The 19664-nt window shown below is 41.3% G+C and overlaps 1 protein-coding gene across 1 annotated transcript; it reads right to left on the bottom strand.

Annotated features, from left to right (window-relative positions):
* Positions 1–4371: 4371 nt before the first annotated feature.
* On the bottom strand, positions 4372–16668 carry LOC126455539 (uncharacterized). Its single transcript, XM_050091290.1, has 2 exons — positions 16558–16668; positions 4372–4752 (listed from the first exon to the last, which is right to left on the bottom strand). The coding sequence occupies exons 1-2, from the start codon at positions 16657–16659 to the stop codon at positions 4534–4536; spliced, it is 321 nt and encodes a 106-aa protein (XP_049947247.1). The 5' UTR covers positions 16660–16668; the 3' UTR covers positions 4372–4533.
* Positions 16669–19664: the final 2996 nt, after the last annotated feature.

The raw sequence follows: 19664 nt of genomic DNA, 5'->3' as shown, positions 1-19664 counted from the left end.
TAAGATACCCTTCGGCTTTACAATCCAGAGACAACAGAGATCAATAAGCCAGGAAATTCTGTTATACCCCAGACTTACATTACATTCGCTCCTTAGACATTACTATGGCTGTAATCCTTATAGTATAGATTTATTTGCTAACCAGTATATAAATAAACTCACATCATCTGATATTAGTTTTCTTCATTTGTGTAAATGCTCTTCGAGTGTGGAGTGAATCTTAATCCAAGGTAACAAACCAGTTACAAATGTATTAGAAGTCTGTGTGTTCCAGAAAACTATTGAAGTAGAAGAGAAGCAAATAATGTACTACTGCAGACATTGATACATTGATGAGAACAAAATAAGTGAACTGGTATACCTATCTTATCACAAGAACTATAAATGAAGTGTGCTAATTGAAATAAGGATACCGCAGATAGAGCATCCAGTATTAAGGAACCACACCCAGATTTTCTTGAGAAGCTTCCATAGAAGATCAGGTTCTTTCCTTAATTAGAGGAGATACAGATTCCTTGTATCCTCCAACTGGTGTTATCTAATGAATTCAGTACCAACAGCAAAATTTAATGCCTACCATGCTTTGAATCAATGGCTTTGAAATAAAACTGTACATTGTTACCTTGAATACATGAAACTACTGTAAAATAAAAACACCAAAAGATCTTTGTTCTATAAGACCCGCAGCCTGATAATAAAAGCTGAACATTTGATAACTCAGTCTTGAGTGTCATGTTTTTGTGTAGGAAAATGCCACCAGCTGAAAACAGGAAACATAAGTTAATCATACCCACATACATTCATTCACATTTCTTTCAGTAGCATTTCCATAAATAGCGAGTTGTAGTATATGTAAGTTGTAAGGAACTGTAAATTACAACACCAGAATATTTGAGTTGAGAATCACACAACAATTCAAGAAATATTTCTTAGTAAACTTTATTTTGAACTGTACACTATTTTTATTTGTCATTGTAGCATTTTAAAGCTCATCAAAATACACAACTTAAACATTTATTACAACATAGCACATGGCAGAACGGTTAGCTGCAGTCTGTTGTGCCAAGACATAAACACTGAGATACATACTAAAATATGAGTCTCCTCATAATGAACTATAAAACTGAGAAACTCTTTGTAGTGAATACAAATTCTTCAGCCTCCATAATGTCTCTCACAGGAAACCACAAAGATGAAGGAAATTATCTTCAGATCATTCTACTACTAATACAGGCTTCAGTCTACACCCATACTACATCATCTATATTTACCATCTCTCCACAATGGAATATTTTTGAAAGCTGTATGATACTTAAATTTTATGTTTACTATTAAAGATACCCTACTAACATCAACTATGAATATAACTGCATTGTTCGGGAAGAGGAAGAAAGATTTCAGTGGGCCAAAGGGCAAGAGGGTAAGCAGAGACATATCCACACAGGCAACAGCAAGATTATCTGCATGAAATTATCAAATAGAATCAAGTTCTTGGAACACATCCATTTGTAAGTCTTTGGAAGACGAATTCTTACATAATTATTTAACAGATATCACACAGTCGCAATGAAAAATCCAGCCAACGTGGCTGAACAGAATATTACTGGAAATAATACATATAATTAACTGGCCATTGCCTGTGTTGCAGTTCATTGAAGTATTTGAATTGCAGATGCAAAGCCATTAGGACATTTCTGACTACGATTTCTTGAATTATAGACTGATAGTAAGTTACGTTTCAGCATGTTATATAAACTGTCTCACAGTTCTCTTTAAGTAATATTTTATGCATTTTTGATGGCAATAACCTGCGGTTATCATAAAATATCACAGTCAACTTAAAACCGTCACTTCTGTGTATAAATCTAGTGTCAAAATATAGTAGTAGTAAAGTTTCAAATATTTCATCATTCACAAAAATTTTAACACTAGTGAAACTATGTAAAAGAATTGTTGAATATTACAAACTTCAGTTGGGTTGTTTTATGTATCGTTTTTAAACACTCTAAAATTAATCCATTACACATCAAACAACAACTTAGAGAATAACTTTTCTGCGATGTAACAGAAATATTAATTACAGAACACACAGTATTTTTTTTATTTTTAGAGCCTGATCTCTAATATTCATACTGAGAAAAATGGTTGTTTCACTAATTGATACTTTAAACTCATTTAGTTACTGACTGTTTCAGTTAATGCACCTGCAAATACAACTAAAGCAAGCTAAGAGATGCGACTTTCAATATTGAGCTACTAGACGTCATTAAAGAATACATTTAAAATTACATGTAGGCACTTATGCATGTACTATATCACAGATACCTCATGGTTCGTCAGTCACCAAGAAAATTTATTTTCAGCTGCTAGAGACACAACCATAAGCAACAAATGAAAGACTGTGGTAAAACTACAACTAAATTAACATTCCGATCAGAGATTAGAAAACCTTAACTACAATAAAATAATCAGGTACTCAGTTATGATGTCTAACATATTACAAAGACATTGAAGAACAATAATACATCCTATATCATTTATTTTCACGACAGTGTCAACACTAAATCCTGCAGACAGTACTGACCTGAGTCTCTAAGTTGACACTCATCAGACCCATTTGGACAATCTTCGCTCTACGAGAGTATGGCTTATTTTGCTTGAATGCACCATCGCTTTAAATGTAGGAAACGAAGGAATGAAAATTAGCGTCGGAATGTTGACGTCGTCAGAGATTAGGTGCGATCTCGGATTAGGAAATGATGGAGAAATACTTGTGTGCGTCCTTTACAAAGGAACCATCTTAGATTGTTAAATCTTCGAGATGCTGTGGAAATATTGCAAATGAATGTGGCGCAACGTTGCACAAGAGCAAACATCAGCTTCACTGCTTAGAAAATTCTAGCACTACAATGTACAGTAATCCTCTTGATTTTAATGTTACAGATAAACTGCGCACAATTCTCGTCGACAATCTTTTTATCTTGTCGAATATTTGTCACGGTTGATAGATGTTGTGCAATGTGTACAGTTACCATTGAGACAAGGATGTGAAACAGAGGCTGTATGTTGCTTTGTTTTGTTACGAAATATATTTCCTTTCCCTTTTATTTCTTACCTCCTACAATCGAATATCGGGTAATTTACTCGCCACAGGGCATTCCAAGAAATTAGACCGTCAACGATCACGGAAAGACAACTGAGATCAGCCGATTTTATCACCGCTGATTTGTTATTGGCGAAAGACTACGTTTCTGCTTGTGGACATTACGCTGACTGAGACAATATTCAGATAACAAACATCCGGGCTTTAATAATATTTAGCCACACACTTTTCTTCTTCCCTCATATGTGTAACTTAAGGGGGGTAGGACGTCAAAGGGGCCGACTTGGAGCAGGAGAGGCACCACAGGACATTTTAATTTCCACTGTGTATACTTTTAGAAATTAATTCATAAAACTTTGTCAGCATGACCAGGAAGGATTCATAATTCACACTCATAGCAGTGGAAGTTCGAAAACATAACGAAATGATTTTTGTTACACGTGAAATTTCATCATTTTTTTCACTTACTAATGCCAGTGTTGCTGTAGGTACACTTTTCTTCATATGTAAGAGAGGTTCTTCGATGAATTTTGCACAGCATACAAACCATACTTAAAGGTGTATGAAACTCTAGAATTTTCCAAATCTATTAAAAACTGTGGTAAAAATTGAGGTAATTAACTACAAAATTTGTGTTTTTTCTAAACATGAAGTTTAAAATACAACAGCTCATTCGTTTTTTCATAAATTAAATAAATTCTAGAGTTTCATACACCTGTAAGTATGGTATGTATGCTGTGCAAAATTCATCGAAGAATCCCTCTAACTTACGAAGAAAAGTGTACCTGTAGCAACAAATGCAGCCATTAGTAAGTGAAAAAATGATGAAATTTCGCACGTAAAAAAAAATTATTTTGTTATATTTTAGAACTTCCACTGCAATGAGTGTGAATCCTGAATCCTTCGTGGTGATACTGACAAAGTTTTATGAACTTATTCGTAAAAGTATAGACACTGGAAATTAAAATGTCGTGTGATGCCTCTCCTGCTCCAAGTCGACCCGTTTGACGTCCTACCCCCCCTTAACACACTCTGGTAAAGGGTATGAGATTCCATCTCAGTAGATTTCATTTAGTTTATGGTCGTGGCAGTGAACTAAGTAAAATAGACACGAAAATCTGAAGGAAATCATAATCGTAAGATACGCAGCCGAGATATTAGTAGAAATGTAATTTGCTTGGCTGCACGGCCGAATTCAGTAATCAAAAGAACAAAACTATATCATTTTGAAATCCATTCGAAACGTTCTGTTGTTGTCTGGTTACTTTTGCAGCACCCTAAAACTTAATCAGTTTGAATTGGATTCGAATAGTCTTTAGAAGTAAAGAACATAGCAGTAATGAAAAGCACAGAAAAGTGCTCAACATTTAGACATAAAGTCGCACACCAGCATAGCACTGCTGGGTGTTTCTATAGAAGTGATCACATTGTTAGTCGTTCTGTGCCTCTGAAGACAGGTCGTGGGTTGGGCTGACAGCGTCGTCGACCTTCAACTGTTCCTCCAGCCACTTGCTGTGCAGGTTGTCGGTGACGGCGTCGCCCGGGCAGCCATCGCCGGCCCCCATCATCTGCTCCAGGTCATCCCAGTGCAGGTTCAGGTTCACGCGGGCAGAGGTCGCCAGTGGCCGAGGTAGCAGAGATTTCATTGGCTGTGGAAAAACAGAACACCTCTTAGAAGGTTCACTGGGGGGGGGGGGAGGGGGGGGAGGGGGGCAGAGAAACCTTAAATTAAATTAAATCGGGAGAAACGGATCAGAGGTTACGATGTCTGCGATGCAGAATTATAACTGGGGAGAAACCAGGTTGAAAAATCCAGTTTGGCTAACTTGATTTAAACTGATTCCTCACGAAGTAAAAAAAAAAAAAAAAAAAAAAAAAAAAAAAAAAAAAAAAAAAAAAAAAAAAAAAAAAAAAAAACAACTAACAAATGGTTGTGAAATCTTATGGGACTTAACTGCTAAGGTCATCAGCCCGTAAGCTTACACACTACTTAACCTAAATTATCCTGACAAACACACACACCCATGCCCAAGGGAGGACTCGAACCTCCGCCGGAACCAGCCGCACAGTCTATGACTGCAGCGCCCAAGAATACTCGGCTAATCCCGCGCGGCCCTCATGAAGTCTAGTGGTCCTCCTTCAACGAGGCGTCGAAAAACATTCCCACTGCCTCCATCATTTTCCATTCCAACTAGAGTTCTATGATTAAAAAAGAAAATGCGTGACCTCCAATGGTCAAAGCTGCACAAAATTGTGCTTAGAATATGTATCACTCATTCCAGAAATAGTGGTATGAGCCATTCGCATACAAAACTGCGCGTCTTACCACGAGAGACATTTGAATTATCATCTAACCAAGATCTAATAGAGGAACTTTGACAACGTGTATAAAGAAAATGGCGGTATAATGCGATGTAAAACACACATATTTCAATTTCATGATTTATTACTGTATTCCTTTTACATAAAATAACTACGCTACATGAATAACAAACTTTTTTTCCGAAATGAGGTCGTTAGTTACTGTTGAGGAGACGAAAGAATTTTGCATCGCATTAGATCATAAAAGTCAGCATCTTGGTCACATAATATTTTATTGAAACTGATTACTCGTTTCGGCTTTGCATCATATGCAGAGTGGTCCATTGATCGTGACAGGGCCAAATATCTCACGAAATAAGCGTCAAATGAAAAAACTACAAAGGCCGAAACTTGTCTAGCTTGAAGGGGGAAACAAGATGGCGCTATGATTGGCCCGCTAGAAGGTGCTGACATACGTCAAACGGATATCAACTGCGTTTTTTTTTTAATAGGAACCCTCATTTTTCATTACATATTCGTGTAGTACTAAAGAAATATGAATGTTTTAATTGGACCACTCTTTTGACTTAGTGATAGATGGCTCTGTGATAGTCACAAACATATGGCTCACAATTTTAGACGAACAGTTGGTAACAGGTAGGCTTTTTAAATTAAAATACAGAACGTAGGTAGGTTTGAACATTTTATTTCGGTTGTTCCAATGTGATACATGTACCTTTGTGAACTTATCATTTCTGAGAACGCATGCTGTTACAGCGTGATTACCTGTAAATACCATATTAATGCAATAAATGCTCAAAATGATGTCCGTCAACCTCAATGCATTTGGCAATACGTGTAACGACATTCCTCCCAACAGCAAGTAGTTCGCCTTCCGTAATGTTCGCACATGCATTTACAATGCGTTGACGCATGTTGTCAGACGTTGTCGGTGGATCACGATAGCAAATATCCTTCAACTTTCCCCACAGAAAGGGACGTCAGATCCGGTGAACGTGGGGGCTATGGTACGGTGATTCGATGACCAATCCACCTGTCATGAAATATTCCATTCAATACCGCTTCAACCGCATGCGAGCTATGTGCCGGACGTCCATCATGTTGGAAGTACATCGCCATTCTGTCATGCAGTGAAACATCTTGTAGTAACATCGGTAGAACATTACGTAGAAAATCAGCATACATTACACCATTTAGATTGCCATCGATAAAATAGGGGCCAATTATCCTTCCTCCCATAATGCCGCACTAAACATTAACCCGCCAAGGTCGCTGATGTTCCACTAGTCGCAGCCATCGTGGATTCTCCGTTGCCCGGTAGTGCATATTATGCCGGCTTACGTTACCGCTGTTGGTGAATGACGCTTCGTCGCTAAACAGGACGCGTGCAAAAAAATCTGTCATCGTCCCGTAATTTCTGTTGTGCCCAGTGGCAGAACTGTACACGACGTTCAAAGTCGTCCCCATGCAATTCCTGGTGCATAGAAATATGGTACGGGTGCAATCGATATTGATGTAGCATTCTCAACACCGACGTTTTTGAGATTTCCGATTCTCGCGCAATTTGTCTACAACTGACGTGCGGATTAGCCGCGACAGCAGCTAAAACACCTACTTGGGCATCATCATTTGTTGCGGGTCGTGGTTGACATTTCACACGTGGCAGAACACTTCCTATTTCCTTAAATACCGTAACTATCCGGCGAACGGTCCAGACACTTGGACGATGTCGTCCATGATACCGAACAGCATACATAGACCACGCCCGTTGGGCATTTTGATCACAATAGCCATACATCAACACGATATCGTCGGTAAACGGTCAATTTTGACACGGGTAATGTATCACGAAGCAAATACCCTCCGCACTGGCGGAATCTTACGTGATACCACGTATTTATACGTTTGTGACTATTACAGCGCCATCTATCACAAAGCGAAAAATGTGGTCCAACTAAAACATTCATATTTCTTTACGTACTACACGAATATGTAATAAAAATGGGGGTTCCTATTTTAAAAAAGGCAGCTGATATCCGTTTGACCTATGGCAACGCCATCTAGCGGGCCAACCATAGCGCCATCTGGTATCCTCCTTCAAGCTAGACGAGTTTCGTTCTTTTTAGTTTTTCCGTTTGATCCTTATTTCATGAAATTATATATATATATATATATATATATATATATATATATATATATATATATATATATTAGGGTGGTCCATTGATAGTGACCGGGCCAAATATCTGTTCCGAGTCACGGACAGCTTCATTAAAATCTTTCAGTTTTCTTGAGTGTTTAAACCCACACCAAATCCGAAGCGAAGTTACTGTGCAACTACGTCCGTGTACTAGTAAAATCAGTACATCCTGCCATAACATCTCGATAATGCCATCTAGATGGTCATAAACCTAGGTTTTGTGGATCAAAAGTGTACCAGGAGTACCTGATGAACCAGTGGTTTATACCTTGTGACGTGTCATATGATTTTGATACCATCACTTGCGACTCATTAAGAATTCCATTTTATTTCTACACTCTTTTTTGCGCAACCATGTCTTATTTCTAAATTATCCTTGTAAATGAAAGGTGACAAAAAATTTTACTTCTTCTTTTATAAAATAAGAATTAATTTTAAGTAAAGACGCTCCCACAGCGAAAGGCGCAATTGTATCAAAACATGACATGGGAATGAAAACGAAAGTTGATATAGTTATGGCCACTGTAATTTATTACAATGATTCTAATTTAGGGAATATTGCGTTTTTAATGTGTACTCAACAGCGGTACCTGCTCGAGTCATCCTGATTTCAGTGATCCATAGGTTTCGCAAATTACTACAGGAGAATACTGGACTGTTCGTGACTGACACTTTCCCCATTCCGTGTTCTCATTAATAATTTGCATCTGCCGCCTTATTCATACACACTTTTTATCGTTAGACAAACATGTGCGTTTCTGAGTTACTGTATTAACATATTTAGTGTTCATGTGACATTTAACTGGTCCTACTGAGTAGAAAATAGAATATGTAAATTCATTTAAAAAGCAAGGCAAACTTATTAAATTTGTTAACGTGGATATTGTACCGCTTATGGTGGTACTTGTCGATGAACAAAATGCTATCCAAAATGTGAATAAAAATTAGGGACAGCAAGAAATGAAAGAATTCCGTACATTAGTTTACTTTACACAGAATATCTTTAGATATGACTGGTAGATACGGGCAGGCGAAAAATAGGTGCCTTAAAACGAAGCTCTGTCTGCAGTACTGGCATTAAACAAGGGAAATACATTCTAACACAAAGAAACGACGCAACAAATGAATTATCCGAATGAAATGGAAATCGGTAGATTTGATCTATATGTCAGGCAAACAAATGATTAAAATTTCAGAAAAATTGCATGTTTTAGTCAAAACAAAGAGCTTCACAAGCTGCTGACTGCTGACATCCAGAACTGTAAATCTAGATACCAGAACAAAATTCCTGAAAATGTTTGCAGCACAGGTCTGCAAGGACGGGAAACGTGGAGAGGAGAAGACAGGAATGAAACGATTGGAAAAATGATTCCTTTGAAATACGGTGTTACAGGCGACTTTTGAGGATGTGGCTTGACACAATAGCGTTTAGCAGAATTAACTGCTATTATTTTCGAGCTATTTCTCTTGCCGGTCTTGCCTTCGTACATAAAGGACAGCCGTTGGTCGTGCATACAATGTGATCAAAAGCACTCAGACATCGCTACGTAATGCGGAACTGACCACTAGATGCCACCAGCTGCAGGACCCGGAACCACCAGCATAAAAGGAGGCGGTGAATATTGTGTCGCCAGCGGAGGAGTTGTAACGGCTCAGTGGGTTCGTCAGCAGAGCTCACTATAGTCCGACCGACGAACGATAGTCGTTCGCGCAGTTCGAGACAAGGACGAGGATTTCATTGCAGTTCCAGGCGACAACTGCGGTACATACATACGCGTGCTTTGCGCTTGACGAAGCAGTGTATCCCGCAAATTATGACTCTCGCATGCATACGTAGAATTTGTCGCTTACCACCCCCAACAGCCACGAAAAAAAAAAAAAAAATGGTTCAAATGGCTCTAAGCACTATGGGACTTAACATCGGAGGTCATCAGTCCCCTAGAACTTAGAACTACTTAAACCTAACTAACCTAAGCACATCACACACATCCATGCCCGAGGCAGGATTCGAACCTGCGACCGTAGCGGTCGCGCGGTACCGGACTGAAGTGTTAGAACCGCTCGGCCACTGCGACCGGCACCAGCCATGACAACTCGCAACAAATGAATAAAAATTCGCTAAACGTTTCGCTACGATCATGCTGTGCGATTGCACTGCATACAACATTCCCAGCAGAGCGCTCAGAATACTGCTGAACGCTCATTGGCTGTCGGAGGACGCGTGAAGTAGGTGGGCAGAAAAAGCTTATACTCGACCGCCATCATTCGTGACTCCAACTTGGTATGAGGGTGAGTCATTTGATTTCACCAGAGTACCAAATCCACCGGGACATTTCGACCCTTCTAAAGCTGCCCTAACAGACTGATGTAATTGCGAAATTGAAACGCCAAGGAACAAACAAAGCCAAACCAAGAGCAGGCACACATCGTGTATTATCGAGCTCGGCAGAGCATGGTGGTAAAAAAATCGCATGAACTCAGTGGACGAAATCACTCTTGAATGCCAAAGTGCTACCAGCGCTCCAGCTAGCACAATCATGTGAGTAGGGCGTTAAAAAGAATGGGTATAATGTTCGAGCAGCACTAAGAAGGGAAGTTGGTAGGCGTGAAAGATGATGTGTATTAAAATATCGTGCCAGTTGCGTAAGAGAGGAGCTGGTAGTGACACTATGGAGATGCAAACCAGGTTTGCGTTAAATACACACTTCAACGGTCGTGAACGTTAGCTACATTTGAGAGTCGATGCGATGAGCTGATGTTAGTCAAGAATGCCTTCAACACGACAAAGACCCCTTTATCAGCGCCTCACTGAGTTTGAATAAGGTCGTGTCATGGGACTACGAGAAGCTGGATGTCCCTTCTGCGATATTGCAGAAAGACTTGGCAGGAATGTAGCCACCACACATGATTGCCGCCAGCGGTGGTCACGAGAATGTACAGTCGCAATAAGACCGGGCTCCAGACGGCCTCGTGGCCCTACCGAGAGGGGAGACCATCCCGTTCGGCGTATGGCTCTAGCACATAGTACTGCGTCTGAAGCACCAATTGGAGCAGCAGTTGACACCGCAATGACACAACCAATTCTTACGAATCAGTTGTTTCAAGGACAGCTCCGAGGCAGATGCCCTATAGCAGGCATTCACTCACCCCAAACCTCCACCGTTTGCGACTTCAGAGGTGTCAAGTGAGAGTTCATTTTTGAGGGCAGGGTGGAGGAATGTTATGTTTACTGATGAAAGCTGGTTCTGCCTCGGTGCCAGTGATGGCCTGTGTTGGTTAGGAGGAGGCTAGCTGGGCCGGCCGGAGTGGCCGAGCGGTTCTAGGAGCTTCAGTCTGGAACCGCGCGACCGCTACGGTCGCAGGTCCGAATCCTGCCTCGGGCATGGACGTGTGTGATGTCCTTAGGTTGGTTAGGTTTAAGTAGTTCTAAGTTCTAGGGGACTGATGACCTCATAATTTAAGTCCCATAGTGCTCAGAACCATTTGAACCATTTTAAGGCTAGCTGGGGGCCTGCAACCAACCTACCTGTCTGTATACTGGACACATTGGACCTACACATGTAGGTATGGTCTGGGGTGCGATTTCACGTGATAACAGTAGCACGCTCGTGGTTATCCCACGCGCCCTGACTGCAAAAGTTTGCAAATTTGGTGATTTGACCTGTTGTGCTGCAGATCATGCACAGCATTCCACGGGGCGTTTTTCCAACAGGATATTCTGTGGCAATCCAATGGTAAGCAATCACTTAAAGCGCCAACTGAAAAGTATGAAAGAGGCGGTGTTACGGTATATGAATTTTTTCCGTGGTTAGGGTGTGGTCTCCTTACTGGGCTAAAGAAAACGCTAACTGCGGAAGGATATGAGTACGTTTTACACAATTGTGTACTGGGCACGGTAGAGGAACAGTTCCAAAATGGTTCAGATGGCTCAGAGCACTATGGGACTTAACTTCTGAGGTCATCAGTCCCCTAGAACTTAGAACTACTTAAACCCAGCTAACCTAAGGACATCACACACAACCATGTCCGAGGCAGGATTCGAACCTGCGACCATATCGGTCGCGCGGTTCCAGATTGTAGCACCTAGAACCGCTCGGCCATTCCGGCCGGCTAGAGGAACATTTCGGGGACAATGATTGTATCAGTAGCAATTCATCCTGTCGTAAAGTAATATCTGTGGGCCAATGTTTTGTGGACATTCATATTCGTAAAATGGAGTGGCCTGCCCAGAGTCCTAAACTGAAACCAATGGAACACTGTTGAGACACCGCGCGGAGTGGCCGCGCGGTTTGAGGCGCCATGTCACGGACTGCGTGGCTCCTTCCGCCGGAAGTTCGAGTCCTCTCTCGGGCATGGGTGTGTATGTTGTTCTTAGCGTAAGTTAGTTTGAGTAGTGTGTAATTCTAGGGACCGACGACCTCAGCAATTTGGTCCCTTAGGAATTCACACACATTTGAACATTTGAACTGTTGCAATGATTTAGAGAGCCGAGTTTGCTCCAGACCTCAGGGCCCAACATCCCTATTTTCTCTAATTTCGACTCGTGAGGAATAATCAGCTGCCATTCCTTCTCAGACATTCAGATACATCATTCAAATTGTCTCCAGTAGCGTTCAAGCCGTCATTAAGGCGATTGGTAGACACGCCCATATTAATGTTCACTGATGGGCTGGATGTCCGGATACTTCTGATTAGCTAGTGTACACCACACGCGCAAAGTCGAAGATCCGTCTCGCAGTTGTCATTGTAGCATTTTCACAGTCTACGGCCTACAGTAGTATGTTTTTCACAGAACGTTTGATACCCGGTTATAAGGATTATATTTTTCCTCATTATGTTAAAACAGTTACAGGAGTAAAGGTTGCTGTTATTGGTGTTTCTTGGATGCAACGTCGCTCAACGAGCTATACCCTGTCTCTTCTTTAGTATGTGTAACGTGCCATTTGATATCACCTTACTACGAACTATGCAATGAAGCTGTCGGCGCATAAGCATTTCCAGTAGATCTACATTTAGAAATAGTTATGATGAAAATTATTTGCACACATTTTCATGACTCATTACAAGTAACACGAAAGGAGAAAGAGTCAGTTGTTGATGTCATGGTGGCTGTCACGAAACAGGAAGATAATTGGGCTTGGTGCGTAGCCGGATGAACAGGCTGAAAATAAACTAAACGTTTCCTAGACGATGAAACATGCAAGACGACAGACGACATGATGAAATAGGCAGAAATAACCCGGATGCCGAAAGCTGAAAATCGTGGATGGCTGGAGGAAACCAGCAATGGTCAAACTGACTGAAGATAATGACGTGACTTTTCGTAAGAGACATCGGACAGCTACAAAATATGGCTTCAGCAACGAGACAGGTAGTTGCTTGGTGCTCAGCGTGTCACATGAATCCTATCACCATAAAAAGAATACTTCGAGTATGTTAGATAGCATTCAGATAGAGAAGAATTTCCCCCAGTCCGTCCTTTATGGGTCACATTAGCCGAAAAGTTAATTGTGCAACACTATGAATGATATCCTTACATAAGACCCAGCTAGGAATTGATGGGCTCTTTCTCTATATCGTATCAAATTGATTAGCAGATGTCACAGAAATATATGGTATAATTTCTGTTGCTTGAAATTTTATTCCGTGTTTGCTACACTGGTACAATCACTTCAAGTAGTTCGTGGCATAATTATAATTATTATTATTATTGCTGTAGAAATGTTATTAAGGCAGGGAATAACTGAAAAAGTAGGCGCACTTTCATCCAAAAAAAATGGTTCAAGTGGCTCTGAGCACTATGGGACTCAACTGCTGTGGTCATAAGTCCCCTAGAACTTAGAACTACTTAAACCTAACTAACCTAAGGACATCACACACATCCATGCCCGAGGCAGGATTCGAACCTGCGACCGTAGCGGTCGTGCGGTTCCAGACTGTAGCGCCTTTAACCGCTCGGCCACTGCGTCCGGCCACTTTCATCCAAACAGATAAAATTCTGATCTGCTCTCAAACTACTGCTCTCAAACTATTGTGTCAAAGTAGATTCATTAAGGATAAATAAACTGGAATTAGGTTCTGCATTTCAAAGAATGTTGCTCAGTTCTTTCGTGTCTTTTAACACCAGGAAAACCGTAAAGCTTATACTGTAGTTGAATATTGCCCATTGAACGTCTCCGCTGGCGACTGCTCCGAATTCCTGCACACTACCGCAAAGACGCTTAAATTAACCTCACCAAATCAGTGAGTAACAATGTCGACCGTGCGCCGAGCGGGGCAAAAGCACAACCAAAAGAAGAAGTACGTATCAGATATAAGCCTCATTTCACATATTGTGATAAAATCCTCCAGGCAAAAAGTGGTCGGCGGAGGGAAGTGTGAGTGATAAAAGTGGTATAGGAAGACCAATACAGGCAATAGGTTCAAATAAGTTGCTACTACACGGATTTGAAAATACTAGCACAATACAGACTAGCGTGGTGTGCAGTACCTAACCAGTCTCTGAACTGATCACTCCAAATATTTACTGTCAAGTGGCGCTGAAAGACGTACGAATGTAGCGAAAATGTATATTTGAGTCATGTGTAAATGGGAAGTATAATACTAAGGGCGCTAGCAAGCATGCAAAACAAAAGAGTATACAGTAATTGAACTGCTTGTTTTCTATTCTTGAAATAGTTGTGTATCGTCTGGAGATTCACTGTCGCATGTTGACATTTTCAATAGACTGCATCATAAACGAAGTGGTTACCGCGAAAGTACAATTACTTGGCATCAGCTACTTACATCAACACATTTATTTGTCTGAACCGTTTTTGTAACATGTCACACTAGCAAGAAGGATGTGTGACACTTCATAATAATTTGAAGAATAGAATCTTTCTTATTGTATTGACTGAGACAGCATTAGAAAACATACATTATATATAGCGAAAACTAAGTCAGCCTGATAATAGCACCATTTTCGTTCAATATAAATGTTGTAGTATTTTAGATCACTGCAAAATTGTGTATGTCTTTTTTTGTTCTACGATATTTGATAAAAAATGACCCTTCATTGTTCTACGATGGGTTACTGGTCATAACGTTTATAATTCTGGACAAAATAGTTATTGCCATTATTTTGTGATATATTCATCTAATTTTACATATTAACATCGCCACCGTAGCAAACAAACCAGGAATATAAAAAAAATGCTTCTAGAATTATCTTCGGAGTAGACAGACACTGTGTATGAACACAGTGCTGTTACTGTAAAATGAAGAGAACGTAATTTGATCACGTGGACTTGGAAGGCTGACACCCAATGATGCCCACAGAAATAAAACAAAAATCTCCTCCCCCCCCCCCCCGCCCATTATACACAAACATACACAAAAACATATACACATACATAAATTAAGCAAATGACGGTAACTCTGAAAAGTTTGTCATTGATACTGATGCCAGTACGTCTTCAAGGATTGCAAACATTTTTATCATTTTGTTAATTTTACAAATATTTCAGAACACTATTGAACTTTCACAAGCTATAGTTACTCGCAAAACTACAGAATGTGCTTCAGCTCATCTCTGTGAGGTAAACAGTTGCTATTTATGCGGAGATTTCACTCACTTTTTTCTTTCTCACATGCAAAAACAGTTGGGGGCTAATACAGCAGCGTGTTACCGATCCAAGCGTCGCGGGAACTGCTAGAGAAAACACAAACTTTTCATTGAATCTAGTATTAAAAAATAGGAAAACTTAGAAAACTTAAGAGTTTGCACCGTGCAAACGAGAATAAGTACGGAATCGCATGGTAGTGAAAAATATTGCATCATATTTTTTATCAAATATAAAGACTCTAGGAAAACAAACATTATACTACGTCGCAAAGTTGGCACACCTGCTTCTAGTGTATTTTCTATCAGTGCAAGTATTTGCGAGAGCTTTATTTTTAACCATCGAAAAGTATGGTGTTGCCAATCGATGCTTTTTTATTCATATTTTTATTCATTGAGCATTACGTGATTCTAGAAATAATTCCCATTGTTCAGAGCCCCGTTTTATCACATTATGACATCTTAAATGTTTCTTTTGCATTTTGTGAGTTGTCATAAAGCAATAAAGTAGCATTTGATACTGAGAATTATTTCCCGAAATGCATGATGCACAAAATAAATAGAGCGAATAAAACAAAACTACTGGAAAAAGTATGTTTCCCTGCTGAAAAAAGAAACCAGTAGCAGTCACATTATTCTAAAGACAATTTACAGTGGACAAAACAAAATGCACATATTATACGCAACAGAATTTGCTGCTTCAGTCACGTTTAATATTAATATGTAACACGGCGTTCTTCGCCAGCGTTTTGATAATTTCACATACACATCTGTCAATTAAAGCACGCTATTTTGTATCACTACATACGCCACAGATTCTTTTTTTCCGCTACTGAGATCAGTTGGTGACGTTCGGCAGAAGTTCGCCGCCTGACCTCATCAGAAAAAAAAAACCAGTTCCTGGGCCATATATTGTCATACAAAATAGTGTTTAAGTAAGTGGTCAATGTGCATATGATGCTGAATCGGATCGTGCTAAATAGAGAAGATACTGCTATTAAACGTGAATGAGGCAGGAAACAATGTTGTTTTAAGAAGTTCATAAGACAGTCTCGTTTCTTATAAAATGGATAAATCATCACTTTTGTTCGTCCCAATCACATCTTCGAGACATAAGTGATGATAACTATGTGAGCGATTTTTTGGGGGGGCCGTTTTCGATGCAATGTATTGCGAATGTCACCAAAAGATATCGAGCTTGCCGACACCGCTAGAATCAGCCGCCCCTTAGCGCAGAGCGTGCTTCAGGGCCGCTAGAGTTTTTATTCGTTTTATTGTACGGGCGTAAGCGATAGGCGAGGCAGGTAATAAACGGAGCGGTCGGTTTACCTGCCTGACGGCGGCCTCCGCCGCTCGCAGCAGCAGAGCCGCGTCGACGCCGGCGCTGCGCCGCTGCCGCTGCCAGCACTGCTGTTCGCTGCCCCTGCACATGGCGGCCTGCCCGTTGTGCGGCGCAAGGTTGGCGCGCCTGCTCGCTTTATAGAGGTCGCGTGCTGCGCGCGTGAGTCGGCGCAAGCGCAGTGGCGTGTGCGAGGCAGCAGCGGCGGCGGCGGTGGCGTTGGCGGCGGCAGGCGGCGGCAGGTGTGCCGCGGCGGAGGCCCGGACCGTGGGAAGGCCGGCGCGCCGCGTTCCCAGGCAGGGCCGCCACCTGCCGCACGCGACACGCGCCCTGCCCCCGCCCCGCCCCGCACCGAGACATGCTGGCCAGCTTCCGCCACAAGCCAAACCCCGCTGCCCGCGGCGCTGATTGACACGCGCGGCGCGGCACGAGGATGACCTGCCGCTACCCCACAACTTCCTACGCGTGCGCTAAATACTCCTACATTCGTGCCCAAAAGGCCATCTTAAGCTACCCTACGTGAAGGACCACAGTCATATAAAAATTTTTGGCGGAAATGTCCGCCATGTTAATTGTTCATTTATTTTACACAATCATGATTTCGGTTTAATAACCATTCTCAAATGCATGTTGAAATGTTGTGTCTGACCTGTTTGTGATATGTCATCGTTGAAAAAGCATATTCCCGGTCTTATAGAAAACAGATACAAATGGCTCTGAGCACTATGGGACTAAAAGTATGAGGTCATCAGTCCCCTAGAATTTAGAACTACTTAATCCTAACTAACCTAAGAACATCACACACATCCATGCGCGCGGCAGGATTCGAACCTGCGACCGTAGCGGTCACCCGGTTCCAGACTGAAGCGCCTAGACCCGCACGGTCACACCGACCGGCGAAACAGATACAAACCGTAGATAAATAATATGGCTGACAATGTTCACCAGTGGTTCCCAACCTTCCTTAGGCCATTACCCTCTGAGTGCCATCAGACATTGTAGTCAGAACACCCCCCCCCCCTCCCCTCCCTCCGCTATCTGTGCATCGAACTTGCCCCACATTACCTCCAAGTTTAGCTTCACAAGCTGCGACATGGTCGCGAAAGGAACAGTGACCCGAAAAAGTAGAATAAATTTCTTTTATTTCATGTCTATGGTCACATACATATAGGTCCTCAGACTACCGGTTTCGATCAACAATGACCATCTTCAGCTCTGTTTCATACAAAAAGCGCGTCCTAATATACTGGACCCAACGTGACATTGTCAAATGCTAAACAGAAAATCAGCGCCAGCATCGTCACACGTATATAAATTATAATATATACAACAGTCGTCTTGCGAGCAGCGCTCTTGTTTATTTCCAACAGTGGCGCTGGAGACAAGATGCTTCTTATAATTTTTTTTGTAAAACAGACCTCAAGATGGCCATTGCTGACTGAAACTGGTAGTCTGAGGATCTACATGTTTGTGACTATAGACGTGAAATAAAAGAAATTCAACCAACTTTAGCACCTAACTAAACTGTACGACGAAACACTTTTCTTGGTACACTTACATTTTTAAAATGATGAGAGGTGGATTAAGTGTGTGTGTGTGTGTATGTGGGTGTGTGTGTGTGTGTATGTATGTGTGTGTGTGTGTGGGGGGGGGGGGGGGATTCGTAATGCATGGCAAGTGCTACCCACAACCCCTTCTCAGAAAAGGAAACTATCCGCAATGAGGGTATACACTTGTTACAAAACACTCTTCCCCTGCATTACTGTGGCACTTCTTTGACCTGCACACTGCAACCCCATTTAAAATCAAACAAGTTCAAATGTGTGCACCGTACTTCATAAATCACATCATTGCTGCACTCTTACTTCTGAACTGGAAGAAACTGGACGATTTGAGCGCTGTTAATGCTTTGCGTCTTACCACTCTATTAATAATAATAATAAACTGTGTATAACACTATAGTAGCCCTTATGTAGTTACTGCTGTGTCGTGCTGTTAATTTACTTATCTGTTTCGATACGAATAATGAAGCAATTTCTGGACTACTGTAGGTACTATCTACGACTTGAAGAACAAGTTTTCTTGAGATACTTAGCATTTTTTACGTATAACACTCACTTTTATCGTTGGCAATGTACAGGAGAAAGCACAACAAATGTATATAGTGAGTGGACTATGTGAAAAACCTGTAACCTCCACCTCGTTAATGCTACTAACTGAGAAAAAGTGATTATTGATATCTTATATAACCAACACTAGAGTCATTACAAAATTGTGATAACAGTAATGATCTTTAGAAAATAATTTAGTTTTGTGACTGAATCAGAATTAAATTGTTTGGTTTTTACCCCTCAGAAAATTTCATTTTATTTCCCCCAGGTTGGGAACCACTGCTGTACACAGTGAAAAAACCATTAACACACACAATGGCGAGTTTGACTGCTGATATATTCCTGTGACCTGCGTTCGTCACTTATTTTCATCGACACACTGAAACACTTGATAATATATGTACCACTGTCTCGAAATCATTCGCAGTGCGATGCGCTTTTCTTAATTACGACTCAGCTTTAATGTCATTCTGATAACGGTGATGGCAGGCCAAGTGCCAGTAATATCGTAGTCAGGCAGTACTTTGCTGTCGGCACTACACCTGATGGCAGGCAATGTTCCCCAGGCATTCACCAATCCCAGACCTATCTATCGGACTGCCACAGGGTATAGCGTGATTAATGACTCCCAATCAGTCGTGTCCAGTCATCCACTGTCCAGTGGCATCTCTCTCTACACCACCTCCAGCGTCAGTTAGCAGTGACTACAGAAACGTGCAGCTTACGAGAAGTTTCTTGACAGTTGTACCCCATTCTTCTTAATTCCCTATGCACAGTCATTGTGTTTGCTGAACCGCTGGTTGCGCATTTGAACCCACAAGTGATTCCTGACGCTCATTTCATGCGATTCCTTCTACAGTCACTCTCCACAACTACAGTTCCTGTCCGAGAGTACACGAGGTCCGCCTGGCCTTGTTTTGGCATTGGTTTGGATGTGATTCTTTTTCGCTTTTCAACCTCATTATTACAACACCAATAGTCGATCT

Source organism: Schistocerca serialis, chromosome 2 (assembly GCF_023864345.2).
Source record: "Schistocerca serialis cubense isolate TAMUIC-IGC-003099 chromosome 2, iqSchSeri2.2, whole genome shotgun sequence".
NCBI lineage: Eukaryota > Metazoa > Arthropoda > Insecta > Orthoptera > Acrididae > Schistocerca > Schistocerca serialis.
The sequence above is the reverse complement of the archived record's forward strand: the minus strand, read 5'-3'. Positions and strand labels throughout refer to the sequence as shown.

What these genes read in the sequence shown, in the direction of transcription:
- LOC126455539 (XM_050091290.1), bottom strand. Translation starts at nt 16,659, where the DNA reads ATGTGCAGGGGCAGCGAACAGCAGTGCTGGCAGCGGCAGCGGCGCAGC. An exon ending in CGGAGGCCGCCGTCAGGCAG is followed by an intron (nt 4,753 to 16,557) that starts GTAAACCGACCG and finishes GTTTTTCCACAG; the next exon opens with CCAATGAAATCTCTGCTACC.